The sequence below is a fragment of the Mugil cephalus genome, chromosome 13, assembly GCF_022458985.1.
Source record: "Mugil cephalus isolate CIBA_MC_2020 chromosome 13, CIBA_Mcephalus_1.1, whole genome shotgun sequence".
Taxonomy (NCBI): Eukaryota; Metazoa; Chordata; class Actinopteri; order Mugiliformes; family Mugilidae; genus Mugil; species Mugil cephalus.
Window position 1 is genome coordinate 21,442,399 of NC_061782.1, and position 14,434 is coordinate 21,456,832.

Genomic DNA, 14,434 nt, shown 5'->3' on the forward strand with positions numbered 1-14,434 from the left:
GATCTTTCCCTAAATTTCCTCTGTGTTTTCCCCACCCTGTTGTCCTTGGGTTATCTAAACACGGAGTTTCCCACCAACTCGACCCAAGTGCTTCCTCAAGCGGTTTACTAAAATTTCCAGCAACTTCCTGTCTCACCCCTCCACACACACACACACACACACACACACACACTTTCCTCGTGTCGTCTTGCTTCCAGCTGTCAGTCTGTTTGTGTTACACTGCCACCTGCTGTGCCCAGACCAGAAGTGCAAACCTCAAAGTTATTTCTGTCTATCATGGAGTCTGCCCCAGCATGCACATGGTGAGACATATAATCATTTAGTAATAATATTTAGTATCATTAGACTTGGGCATTCACTGTCTCCAGAGGCCAGACCCTAACAACTTGGTCATCATCTAATTCCTTATTAGCTTTGATTCTGTAACTTCCAATTCATTTAGAGATATTCCAACAGCTTTGCTTCAAGGTAAATCTGATGTTGTCATTGGTTGTAGAGATTAGTGGCATATCCAGTCAACTTTCAGGCCTGACAGTGTTCTCAGTGTTGCAGCTTGTGTTTTTGATCTCCCTCACACGTGGACTAATCTCTGCGATAGGTCACGTTTTTGTTTAGATTTCTAATGAGAGGATGCAAGGAATAGCGGTTATTTAAAAAAAATCAATGCAAGCATTTAATGAATCAGTATCGCATCTGTCAAATCATGATCGGTTTGAATCGGAAAATTGTCACAAATAAATTAGTTAACACTAAGATTGAAAAACTTTAGCAGTTCATTCAAAGCCATTTGTTTTGAGTCTCATAAAAACTGATGAGCTCAATGTTTGTGAAGATCCAGCCTCTGATTGTGACTGTGATATCGTCTGGATCTTACTTGCTGTTTTATTATTTCGAGGTATGACGTGCTGTCTCTTTGTCTTTGCTCCAGGTGGAGACTGAGTCTCAGGAGCTCGTCGACGGCTCTCTCATTGACCTGTGCGGCGCGACCCTGTTGTGGCGCACTGCTGAAGGCCTGGCCCGCACTCCCACCCTCAAGCACCTGGAGGCGCTGCGGCAGGAGATCAACGCGGCCCGCCCGCAGTGCCCCGTGGGCTTCAACACGCTGGCCTTCCCCTCCATGCGTCGCAAGGACACGCCGGACGAAAAGCAGCCGTGGGTTTACCTCCAGTGCGGCCACGTGCACGGGTACCACAACTGGGGCAACCACCGCGAGGAGAGGGAAGGCCGGGAGGGCCGCAGCAGGGAGTGCCCCATGTGCCGGGCTAAGGGGCCGTACGTGCCCCTGTGGCTGGGCTGCGAGTCGGGCTTTTACGTGGATGCGGCGCCGCCCACTCATGCCTTTAACCCCTGCGGCCACGTTTGCTCAGAGAAGACAGCGGCGTTCTGGAGTCAGATCCCGCTGCCGCACGGCACACACACCTTCCACGCCGCCTGTCCCTTCTGTGCTCACCAGCTGACTGGGGAGCACGGCTACGTCAGACTCATCTTCCAGGGACCCCTTGACTAGCAGGAGAAACCCCCCCCCCAGCATCCTTTTGGAGGAGGCGGGGCGAGGAGGTTTCATCTGGACGCTGACTCAAAACAGGGACCTGCTCAGATTTATTTTCCTCCCCCCTGCGGTTAAGATATGAACTTTTTCTCCTTCTCATTTTTAAGTGACCTTTGTATTGCTTTTTCATGAATGACGACAAAGATTTCTATATTTTCATGTGAAACCAGAGAAATGAAAACCAAACTAAGAACACTGCTGGGTAAACTTTTCTGCGTTTCCCGAAAAAGAACTTTCACAACAGTATTTATCTAAATTACTAACATGCCGCAGCGCAAACCTACGGTTTTTATTCATGTTTATTGTTGCAATATACATCTGTGTACATCTCTTAGAGCTAATTTAAACAAAGATGTTTATTTATGTCCCAGAACCCACTGCTCCATACTATATATGTCAGCTATGCCTGAAACTATTTAGCATCTTAATTTGAAAGTTCAGTATATTGTTAATCAGATGTAATGTCTTCTGAGGGTTTTCTTTCTCTTTATCCTCGTTCGCCCTCTCAGATCTGTTTGTTGTATTTATACACCCCGTCCCGACGTGTGCGCTCACATTGTGTGTTGACCCTTGAGTTATTCTTCCCTCTCATTACTCACATTCAAAGCAATAGATTTGGAACAGAAACCTCCTGAAGCATTATGGGAGTCTTTGCTGAGACAGCCTGAACGACTGCTCCCTCCCTTTAACGTCAGAGTGAAGCGTCTCTGTTAGCCACGACAATGCAGCCATGTAGCTAATGTCACACATCATGCAGACACACACACACTAACCAGACCTGATCAAACTCTTGAACTCATTTTTTGGTACAGTTATCAGTCACTTATTGGTTAATTCTGCTTTATCACTGTGATGCACAGTCACAGACAGACTGATACGGTAACAGTATTGTGATCAGCAGTGATCTATTTACAAATCCTTTTGTTGTGTGCCCCCTATATTAGGCTGATGCACGATGGGTTTTTATTTGAAAATCACAAATTCAGACAATAATTTAAAAGGATTGAAAGTGTTCAGATCAATTCAGGAAGTCCCGTTCACCTGATACAAGACAAGCAAGCGACAAAACACACACACACACACACAAATCTGTAGCTGTTTGACTCAGGTTTGACTCACACAGACACACTGACCACTTTAAATTATCTTTATGGATGTGTGTGTGTGTGTGTGCGTGTGTGTGCTCTCACCAGGGCTTCACATTGGCCAGTTCATTTCGTACACTAGTGAATTCAATAGAAATCTTATTGCGTTTTGTTTGTCAGCATTAGTTTCAAGTGACTTTGACAGCTGTGTTTTTATTTCAGAGGCTGTGGTTTGTAGTACTGTTGAATTCTGTTGTACCAGCGCATGTTTCTATTATTTTTGGCAAACCCATTTTATTGAGTGGGTTTGGCTAAATATCAGAAACTACATCCTGCAAAAATGGTCATCCCATTGAATTACACGTTTCTGATGCTGAAGATTTAATGTAGGACTGTTACATCAGAATGTGTTCTCGCTAGTGTACCTAATGTTTTGGCAAGTGCGTGTTGATGTCTTGGCTGTTTAGGGCCAACAAGCTCAAAATATCAAGGCTGTCCTCATTTTAGTTTCTGAAGCAAAATTTACAAGATTAGATTATTTACAATTACCATTTTAGTAGATTAATTATTCAATATTTACAATTCGAACCTTCCTGTATTGTTCACTTGGAGTTTAGTCTGTGAACATGACACCGTTTGAAGGTGGTCCCAGCTAACGACACGTTACTCTAGATTAAAAGATTAGGTTTAGAGTTACTAAAGAAGCTAGAATTTACTAAGAATTTAGGAGTAAATGGTGACACTTAGTCAGTCTGCGGAGGAAAACCATGCCATTTGATCAGTCTGATACTTTGAGCTTTGAAAGCACAGATCCTCCCGCTGCATACACAACACATTCGACACTACTAACGAGACTCGAACTGTAGAAACCTGTGAAGCAGCTTTACTGACCAGAGTCTCAGGTCTGCATGAGCTCTGAACGCGGTCCTATCTGCAGGTATAAGTTGTGTGTGTTTGTGTGTGATTGTAATTTATGCATCACGATGATTGTATGTTTGTGTGTGTGTTCATCTGTCCACGTAGTAGCTTTCCTCCAGACTGCAACACACTAACTCACCTCAGGGAGAAAACATTGACCTGTGTCTCGTCTACACAAACACCAACAACTCACAATAAAAAAAGAGAAGAAATATCTTCTGGACTTTTGGGTATTTGCCTCAACTACACCCAGTCTTGTGTTGGTTTCATTTCATGGACTCTGTGGATAAAGTGTGCGATTAAGGGCTTCCCTCTGTGTCCACCCCAATTTTTACGCGATCACACACACACACACGCATACAAGTCTGTCTGTCCGTCCGTCCATCCCACTGTCCTCTGCTCTCCACGCTCTCCTATCTCGAGAGTACTTGTGCTTGTAAAAGGCAAAGAGCAAAGAATGTTTCCAGCAAAACACTTTTTTGTAACAACTTTAAACAATAAAGTGTAAAAGTGACACGTTTTGTGGCGTGTTGAGTGTTACTCTTTTATTTACATCACCAACATCATGTTTACATTTAAAGAAGTGGATGTACCGCCTGGTTGCAGGTTTCTGTTAGTTACACTGAGATTATTTCTAGAAGTATTTCTATAGCTTCCCATCTGACGTATGCAGCACGACATTTAACTAGTCGAATAAATCTTTTTTGCGACATATGAAGCCGCAGACAGAAATGAAAACCTTCTGTGGAGAAGGTGAAGTCTGATTCACATACTGATGGTCAGTTTCTTGCTGTGACTCATAACCAACAACGCTCAGATGCTTTGAGCTCAAACGCAACATGTAAAACTGATAATAAATAATTAAAATAGACGCAGTTCACTCATGTCATTTAATATTTATTAGAGGCAGACAGTGAAGTATCATTAAGAGTCGGGAGAAGCAGTAGGGTAGAGGTAGGTGACTCTGGTACGTCCCGTCGATGTCAGGTTGCAGAGTGTGACCAGAGGAGGGAACATCAGGACAGTCTGTGACGTGGACGACTGCATCACCGGAGTCTGCAACGGTGCCACAATGCTTCCTGACCAGTGGTGTATCGTCCTTAAATTCAGAAAAAGAGACTCACCAGTCCACTTATATTTATCAAGCTTCTTTAATGTACACTCTTGAAAATGCATTTGGCTGGGGACAAAGCAGGTATTATGTTCGGTTATTCTTTTGTCTTTCAATCTATGAAATTTGGTGGAATGAGCAATTTGCACATTTACCCACAGAAATATTCTCTCACCACCAGCACCAGGTCAAATCTTCCCCCTCGTTTCCTTCTCTTTTTGCCCTGTAAAGAACAAACAGCTGACTTTTTCTTTGTTTTCACCATGAGGTAAACGTGTTAGTTCTCCTAAATGTATTTGAAGATTTGAAGATGTGAACTTTGGTTCACGTACCCATGGTTCCATCGACCATGTTTACACATTGTGTAAAATCTAGAACCAATGAAAAGACACAACTCAGTCACATCCCACAGACGCAAAAAGTCAGAGCTTATGCAGGACTTTAATCCGGTGTATGATCAACTATCTTTAGCGTAAAGAACAACAGTGAGTCCTGGAAGTGATGGCACGGCCCCCACAGAGCTCTGATCTCAACATCAAGTGTGTCTGGGATCACATGAAGAGACACAAGTCTGTACACTGAAGATTAATGACCTTTGCTGTGTGTTTGGGCTCTTTGTCATGCTGCAGAATAAATTTGGGGCCAATCATACATCTCCGTCTCTGACGATGGACAAGTATCTGCGTGTATTTCTCAGCATTGAGGGCACCATTAATCCTGACCAAATCCACAACTGTTTGCAGAAATGCAGCCCCAAACCTCCAGCATGCGTCACAGTTGCCTGCAGACACTCATTGTTGTACCTCTCTCCAGCCCATCAGTGAACAAACCGCCTTCTGCTACAGCAAAATATTTACAAGTTTGACTCAGTCCAGAGCACCTGCTGCCATGTTTCTTCTCTCCAGTTCCCAGGTTTTCGTGCAGAGCTCTGGGTTCTTGGCTTTGTTTCCATGTCAGAGGGATGATCCACTTCTGGCCAGACTTCTCCAGAGAGTAGATGGGTGTACCAGCTCACTGTGAGCTGATGGCACTGCTGGACATCTTTTATATGTTTTTCATCTGCTGCACTAAGTTTCCTTAGTTGACCACTGCATCTACGATCCTCACTGTTGCCTGTTTCTTATGCTTTTTCAAAAGAGCTTGAAAGGCACATCTTGAAACATCTGTCTGCTTTGAAATATTTGTCTGGCAGAGACCTTACTGCTTTAATACCTTGTGCCTTGTTGCTGTGCTCATTGACATGAAACTGTCTTCCAAAACCTCACCTTGGTGGCAGAGTTTTTAATGTTCCTCACCCAGCTTTAAGGCCCCTACACAGCTGTTTTTTTTTGTTTCAGTTAGTGACTGTGTTTCAACCTACATGAGACACTGATGAGCGTTAGCACCTGTTTGGTATAACTGGTTGATCATACACCAGACTACAAACCTGCTAAGTCCCTGACTTTGTATAAGTGCACCTATAAGAATTGATGCTGGTCTGATGGCAAAGGGTAATAACACCAAATATTGATGTGATTGAGATTTGTCTTTTGTCCACTCAATTTGCATTTTATAAACTGATAGAAACACATAAAAGTTATTTCTATTTCTGAAGGCATCCTTAGTTAACAGCATTTGTTTTTAAGGTGTGACTACCAGGTGGGTGGCTCTCTTTCAGGTAGTAGACCTGTCTAACACACTGTCTCTCATCAGCCACATCCTGAGTATACCACGAGCTCATGAGGAGTGAGCTCCTGAACAGTCCTTCAGAGTTTTACCTCTGCACTTTGAAAGCCAAAGATTCCCTCAGTGCTGCAAGGAGTAACACGAAGGACACCTGAAAAAACAAGTAACGCAGGGAGGTAGAGTTTATGAGAAATTCAAAACTGCTTATTTGAATAATCAAAGTTCACAAGTGTTTTTTTAATATTCATTTCTTTTTTCTATTTTCTATTTCTATGGTTCACACAGCAAGAACAGTTATGCACTTCAAAATTTACATTAAGACGGCCCACCCCACGGATCCTCGAGCCTGCGGGGGTCATGGCTCAGCTATATTCTTTTTCCATGTTGCTTCCATGTTGCTTTTGCAAACTAGCAGTTATTGGCCTGCTAACACTTGAAGGTGACATTTTAGCACTGGTACTGTGAAGTAATTAGCTCAAATTTTCTTCCTATTATGTGAATTAATAAAATAGAAATCTTTTAAAATACAGATTATGTGTTACAGCTAAATCTACCTGTCACAATAGTCATCTTTTTTTTCAGATTCCCATTATGACACTGACACTGATGATATGGGTGAATAATAACAACAGACGACACAAGCTCAGTATTTCATATTGCACTTTATTCAGCTCTGAGGATTCAGAACTGGGCCGAGACCTCATAACCATCACAGATCAACACTTATTGCTTTCAGGCTCACGGCCCGCACGAGTCGGACCCATCTCAAGCATTCTCACACCGAAGCATCGCGCGCATCTTTTCAAGAATGACCGTGTGTTTGTGTGTAAACAGGAAATACTGCACGTCCTGTCTGGCTTAATGTGGGGGGGACAGCTCTGGGTGACGGACATGAGGAGGCAACAGGAGACGTGGGACACTTTCAGGTGTGAGCAAACATACTGGATTCGAACAAATGTAATGCACAGCTTTTTTGTTTTTTCCCCATTTCATCGACGCCACACAGACAAATAAAGGTCTTCACTTGTGAATGATATAGTAACATATAATTCATAATGGTCGCACCTGGATATGAATCCTTACAGTTATCACCCGGTAAAAGCACAAAAAAAAGTCACAAGGACAAGATTTGGGTAACATGTTGTCTTCTATGGCACAAGGCTGGTTACTCTGGACGCTGGAGGTGCGAATACACAGGAAGTATGTTCTCTCACAGTTTTAAACATTTATCACCAGTGACATCAATTCAGGCTCCATTTTCCACTTAATATTTTAGAATTTTTTAACATAGTTTAGCAAAAAGGAAGGAAAGTCAGATTTCCCACTAAATACAGAACAATGTGTGCTTCTGTCCACTACCATTAACACCAATACTGAGATTATGCTAATTCTCTAGCTGGGTGCCACCAAAGGCCATCTGGAAATACGGCCTCTGTGTTTCTTTGAATCCGTTTTGTCAGCTGCAGTGAAGTGGAGCTGAAGCTTAAGCTTCTGTTCACTTAGCCTGGAGACTGGGCGTTTACTGTGGACGTTCTCCCTTCAGTGCTGATGTTGCTCTGTGTCTGTGGTAGCTGTTAAATCTGGAAAGGTGATACTGCGTCAGGTTTTTTTTTTTCCTGTTTTTTTTTTTTTTGCTTTTTCTGCTGCTGCCGTCTATGTGATCAAAATCAAAGCAATCAAGAAGGTTTTGCTCAGGTACTCTCATAAATGTGGGGCAGGGAGGACATATCTCATATACCCCCACTAATAAATGAGTGACCTGTGCATGGATATATTCAATAACTATGATATAGCGCAACATATCTCAGTTTGTGGAATGTGGAATCATGTTAAGTCCTGAAGCGACGTCTTAACAAGCTTAAAATAAACTTCTCCTTAACTTCCAGGACTTTACATTTCTGTTTATATTCTATGTGATTGCATTAGCAGTGCTGAAAGTGCACAAAAACTGAATCGTTCTTGACGTGTGGCCCCATTTAGTCCCTACTGTTAATATGATTATTATTGTTATTGTCTCCCATCTATTTAAGAGTCTAATTTGGTTTTAGTTTCTGGACAAACTCACTACATAAAATTTATAAAAATCAGATTATTTGTTTTCCTCTTAGCAATGACAAACTATCAATACTTTAAAAGGTTATATGATGAACTGCCTGCAGGGGGCAGTGTATGTCAGCTACATTGACCAAGTAAACTACTGTATGCCATGACAGCTAGACTGCAGAATAGCACTGCACATAATGCAATCACACACAGCCTTCGGGGGGAAATCTACTTCCTGTCACAATCTGTTGGTGTCGGGTAAACGTGCCAAATGGGTCACATGACTGGGATAGAGCCAACTTGGTCACATGACAAGGGTGGAAAAAGGCCTCAGTGGTCCAGGATCCGGAGGTTGCCGGATACGATTTTGTTCTCCAGCATGGATCCTGCCGGGATGTCAATCCGATCTCCGTGGTTGGCGATGATGATGACGGTGCCCTGGAAGGAGAAAGAATATTTATTGTTAGATTATCAAAGACAGGAACGTGACTAGAAAACCTTTAATTTCTGAGAGCTGGCAGCCACCAGAAACAGATACTTTTAAAGGTTGTATAAAAGTACATGCCTGTCACGTTAAGGAATAAGGACACGTCATGCATACAGTGCGTTTACAGTCTTTTTAACATCCTCAATGTATTTCGAACATCTTAAAGCATCGCTGTGGGCAACACAATAAATAACGTAGTGGTTGTTCTGGTTTACCAATAGAAGAGATGCAGGGAGCAATTCCTAATTTATTTTTTCAGTGTCCTTTTTAGGCCATGAATGGGCCTACCGCTTTATCAGAACCATGAACAGCTGTTTGTCGTGTGTGTGTTACGACTTGGGGAACTGATACACATTTTGGAACAAGCTGTGAAGTCTTCTTAACTAAAACAGGCGTCACAACACACGTCACATGGACAGTGACAGAAAGATCTCCAGTAGACATTGGTCAACGCTGAAGATAGAGCTAACTGAACTCCCTCATGTGGTTCCTTTTTCATTAGCATGATTGCCTCAATAATTAACCATAATGCTGCTTAATGCTTTTTTTTTTTTTAAATGATAGAATCACACACAATGTACTTATATTAAAAATAATAATGTTTTTCTGTGTGAATTTGAGGCCATAAATTAATGGAAAATAGAATTTAGTTTAACAATGGTTTTAGGAAACCATCCTCAAAAATGTAAGCGCGGCTGTTTACCTTGAGCGACACATTTTTCCCAAAGGTGACGTCTCCGGACACCGTCAGGTGGTCGAGCTCCAACATGTCGGGGATGCTCTCGAAACGGGTCAGGTACTCCTGCACCTGGACACGGACGGACATAAGAGGAAATGAGTGAACAACCCACAACCTTCGGGTTCTATTTCAGGATCCTTGAGATGTATTCTAATTACCTTGGTGAAGGAGCTGCCCAGTTTGACGTGTGGCGTTGTCGGGAACTCTCTCTTGGGGCTCATGGTGAGAGAGCCGGCATCCAGGCTGTACAGGTTGGACATGACCAGCAGCAGGTCCGACGTGGTCTTGACGGGCAGGAAGCGGCTGCGAGGGACATTGATTCCCAAGGCGTTGTCGAAGCACTTGATAGCCGCGCCGACCGCCGTCTCTAGCTGGATGACGTTCTGCCCGCCGTCAAGCGTCTGGTAAAAAAGGAACAGACAGTGTTGTTTTCAGCCACACAGAGAAGAACATTAATACTCTGATTCAGGTCATCAACAGGAAGTTACTGCCATCTCCTTATCTCTCTTAAACCAGTAATGAGCCACAAGCCAATGCTTGAGATCTCTGTATCCAAATAAACACTTGCTGCTACCAAAAGAATAAGGTCAAATGGGACCCTGGAACCTCCAAATGTGGTCAGACATCAGTTCAGGCAAAAGCCGTCCACTTGTGATCGGATCACCCAGGACGGACGTTAATGCAAGGTGTGAACGGGACCAAAAACGCTGTTACAAAGTCATGTGTATTACGCAGCAGTTTCCAGTACACAAGCTATATTAACAAAAACATCTGTTGATGCCAATACTTTCGTTGTGGGTCTGTTAACACTGCCTCTAGTCACGCCTGGAGAGAGTTTTATCGTTCATTAAACTCGCTTCATACTTCATCAGCGGATCTGATGGATAAGAGCAAGAGCTAGGTGCAACACAAAAATGAGGATCATTTCTGAACATGGTAGCATTTATGTCACATTTCTGAAAGAGTTCAATATAAAATTAGACTCTGAAAGGTTTTGGTGATGCAACATGTACTGATATAACCACCTCAGCGATGTATCTAACAGAAGATCTTGTGTAACTTTCTCTGCTTCACTTATCTTAAGTGCCTCTCCGAGTGCACAGTTTAACATGTATGAGGCTGTGAGAGCGGCCGACCCCTTTAAAAGTGAACTCTTACTGCTGCTCTTTCACCGTGGAGGCACCACGCAGCTCTGCACAGTTATAGCCAGTTATGTAACACTCGGTTCTGCCACAGCGGATGGAAAATTACCTCTATATGTAAGGGAGCAATAATCTGAATGGGATTCGGCAGTGAATTTGTTACCCTGGCTGCAGATTCGTGCACGCTGAGGAGGTGTTTCTCCTCTCTGTGCACAACCAAAACAAACTGGAGCCCACGCAGGACAGGCCAGCCACCACAGACAAACTGCATCGGTTTATTCAGATGCTGAAAGTCGATGGAGGGAACGCGGAGGAGAGCAAATATGTCTTGTTTTTTTTTTTCTGATATGATTTATTCAGGAATGATGGTCTCTGTGGGGGAGAGCAGCACCGATCTCTCCCTGCTCCACTTTACGCTGCTAACGCAACAGCACGGGTGGGGCTACAGGAGTCAGATGATACCATTCTGCACACGGTCATCCTGGTGTGCAGTCAGCAGAATATCACAAGGACATCCATTAGTCATTTCCCTTTGTCGGCCTCCACAATTTATCTGAAGGGAAGGAAGGAAGGCTCGTTGTCTTGTGCTGACTGACATTGTCTTATACTTGGAACATAAAATTACACAGCTTCTAGGCTTTGAGGGATTTAAACAGGAAATGTAATGTTGCTACGGATCACATTTGTTTGCAAATGCAAATACTCTTTACTAGTGCAGGGAATTTGCAACTCTTGAGGTTTGTGGTTACAACATGGGAAGTGATGCACGCAAAATGCCTGGTGTACAAGTGGTTCCATTAGCCTTAAGAAGTAGACCAGAGTTACTGGTCTGGCAACTGATGGCAGAGAGAGGCTGTTAAAGTTATTAGGCCAATGACTGGTTAACTGAATGAAGGAAACACATGACAGGATGAGACCACTGGGAACATCAACAATTTCCTTAGACATAAAAAGTTGATATGAAAAAAATTACAATATAGTAACATAACGTCTATCTCCAACAAGAACCACAAGAGAGTATTGTTCATATGGAGTTGTAAATAAAATACCATAGCCAACTTCCCTGCCTACGATCTTTTCAGTTAAAAAGTCTGGAGTCTCTCTTTAAGGAAGTGATTATGTTCTGGCAAAGATCTGCCAGGTCAATTAAATCAAGTGGGTGGGCTTGAAAACTGTAACTAAATGACTCTTGGTTGTATGACTATCTATGTCTCTACATTAGTTGAAACGTACCCAATAGTGAAATACAGTGAAAACGTTGTGTTACGGGACTCATATTCTGATGAGTCAACCAAATATCCAGTCAGTAAAACGTGTGCACACACTTGATCTCTGCAAGGTTCAATCCCACTCTTCGATTGCTTGAACTCTTCTTCGTACATTAAGAATATGGTTTTAAATTTTTTTGGTTGATTTATGGATGTCTGCTTATTAACTAAATGTTATTATATGTCTGCATGAGGACACATTTTGTTGCAACTCCAGCCGTCGAACACTAGGGCTTTTCATTCACCGCCTCATTGGTGGGCTGCAGCTGCTGACTGTGTCTGTGAGCGGCTCGTTACCACTAATCCTTCACTAATCATCCTCGACTCATCTCAACCCGCAGCGATCGTTTACATTAACATTCGCCACACTTCTGAAACTTCATTTTTATTTCCATTATAAGGAGGGAAAAAACAATGCGAAGGAAAACCTTAGTTCTATTGTCCCCCACTGAAAAACAGCTGGATGGCTTGATTAATTCCCTGCATTTTAAGGGGACTCATTTTCTCCTGTTCACTCACCTTGGGGTTGACGATGATCTCCATGTCCATCGCCTTCTGCTCCTGCAGCCTCTTGATAGCAGCCAAGGAGATCCACAGGTTGTTGGTGTTGAAGATCTTGAACTTTGAGACCGATTTGAATTCGTCCACATGGGCTTTGGGGACCTGGGCGATCTCCAGCAGTCGCAACTTTCCTTCATATTGGATTAACGTGCCACCCTGGAAATCACAGTCATCGGCATGAAGATGTAAAGAACTGCGCAATGACTCACATGCATAAACAAACTCCTCCTCCTCCTCCTCCTCCTCCTCCTCCTCCCAGTCCTCCTACCTTGACGTCAGCGCGCGTCTTGTCTGTCACCTCCATGACAAACTCGCAGCGTTTGCCGTTGGGCTGGCTGACCAGGTGGTGCAGGATGTGCAGGTCGACCGTGGCGCCCAGATTGTCGATGTTGGACACAAAGATGTACTCCTTGCCCTGAGCGATCAGCTGGTCCAACAGGCCCGAGTTGTAGAAGCTGGCGTAGATGTCGCCGTGGCCGGGAGGGTACCAGCCTTCTGTGTTCTGCCCACTCATGCTCAGGATTGTGGACACGGGGAGCAGAGACTCTTTGTTGATGCGAGGATACCTGGACGGAGGGAAAAAAAGTCACAGTGAGATCTGCAACTGTGTTTTGATTATTACATTTAACATTCAGCTGAACTGTGACCTCTAGGGGTCCGTGGAGGTACTGCAGGGGGAAATCTTTGGTTGGTGAGACATTTTTTATACATATATATATTTTTTCCACCCAAAGTTTTCCCAGACGCATGCTACAATATCAGCAGATGAGAACAGGTGCAACAGAACAGTACAGCTCGCTCAAATCAGCCAACTACTGAGACCAAAATTGCTTGGTGATTCATTGTCCCCACTACTTTTAGGTATTTTCTTTACCTGTCAATACACCAGTTAGATATGTTTATGTTTACGGCAGCTGCACGGCCCCCCTACTGTTGCACATGTTGAAATAAGAAAATTAATATTTGAACCTGTGTATTATTTGAATAGCTCAATATCAAATGCAACATGATAATGTATATTTCTAAATAGCACTAGGTTGAGGTTAATATAGAACACATATAGTAGGTAGGGGGTCCCTACTTAATCTCTCCATCAGTTTGGGGTCCTTGACCTAAAAAACGTTAAAGGCCCATGCAGTAAAGGTCATCAGAGTTTAGCTTAATTTAATTTAAAAGGCTAAAATGTTTTAGTGACAGATCTTAAGACCGCGTCGTAAAGTGATGCCTAGTCATATCCTCGTCCACATCCCTTCTCAGAGAGGGTTTTTTCAATATGACATGGATGGCTTCCTTTAAAATGTTAACGTTGTTTCAAAGGAGTGTCTTTTGTGCTTCAATTGTGCTTTACAAAACAGCAAGTCCTCATGAGCTGTCATCTTTTGGCCACTGGGGAGCAGCACAACTAACTGAAATAAAGAGGACGTGACACCAAAACAATGAGCTGAAAGACACAAGACTTTCAACATAAACTTTTTTTTTAATTTTTTTTTTTACCTCCAATAACTGAATCTATTAGTTTGAGGAATGTTGCAGCTTTAAAGCACATTTCAAACTTGTTTAGTCTGGAATCTGATAAAAAAAATAATTGTAAGATGAATAAAAATGATTCATAGCTCATAGTTTGAAACTGCTAACACAATATGGTTTTAATGAGTTTCCGTATTTATTAACCTTTTATATAAATTCCGACATATCACATATTTCATTTTTGAAATGTCCACTTTGTTCATTAAGGACATATAAGGACATGTTTATGTACCTGCACTGTGACAGGAATAAGTAAACACAAAAAAACATACATACATACACATATATATATTTGTTTTTTCCAAAGCATCATGCAAACTGCCACGTCTATTTCCTCTT

At 42.7% G+C, this 14,434-nt stretch overlaps 2 protein-coding genes across 4 annotated transcripts in view; one reads left to right on the forward strand and one right to left on the reverse strand.

The window, feature by feature from the left end:
• The window catches only part of peli1b (pellino E3 ubiquitin protein ligase 1b), a 35,901-nt gene extending 31,835 nt beyond the window's left edge, over positions 1 to 4,066 (forward strand). The window contains exon 7 of the mRNA XM_047603269.1: positions 929 to 4,066. Coding sequence (XP_047459225.1) covers positions 929 to 1,507 — 579 coding nt within the window. The 3' untranslated portion in view covers positions 1,508 to 4,066. The remainder of the gene's footprint in view (positions 1 to 928) is intronic.
• Positions 4,067 to 6,971: 2,905 nt separating this feature from the next.
• ugp2b (UDP-glucose pyrophosphorylase 2b) overlaps positions 6,972 to 14,434 on the reverse strand; it is a 28,791-nt gene continuing 21,328 nt past the window's right edge. For all 3 annotated transcript variants that reach the window (XM_047604075.1, XM_047604076.1, XM_047604074.1), the window contains exons 6-10: positions 12,837 to 13,134; positions 12,527 to 12,724; positions 9,756 to 9,998; positions 9,562 to 9,666; positions 6,972 to 8,809 (exon numbers count right to left, since the gene is read on the reverse strand). In XM_047604075.1, coding sequence (XP_047460031.1) covers positions 8,702 to 8,809; positions 9,562 to 9,666; positions 9,756 to 9,998; positions 12,527 to 12,724; positions 12,837 to 13,134 — 952 coding nt within the window. In that variant the 3' untranslated portion in view covers positions 6,972 to 8,701. The remainder of the gene's footprint in view (positions 8,810 to 9,561; positions 9,667 to 9,755; positions 9,999 to 12,526; positions 12,725 to 12,836; positions 13,135 to 14,434) is intronic.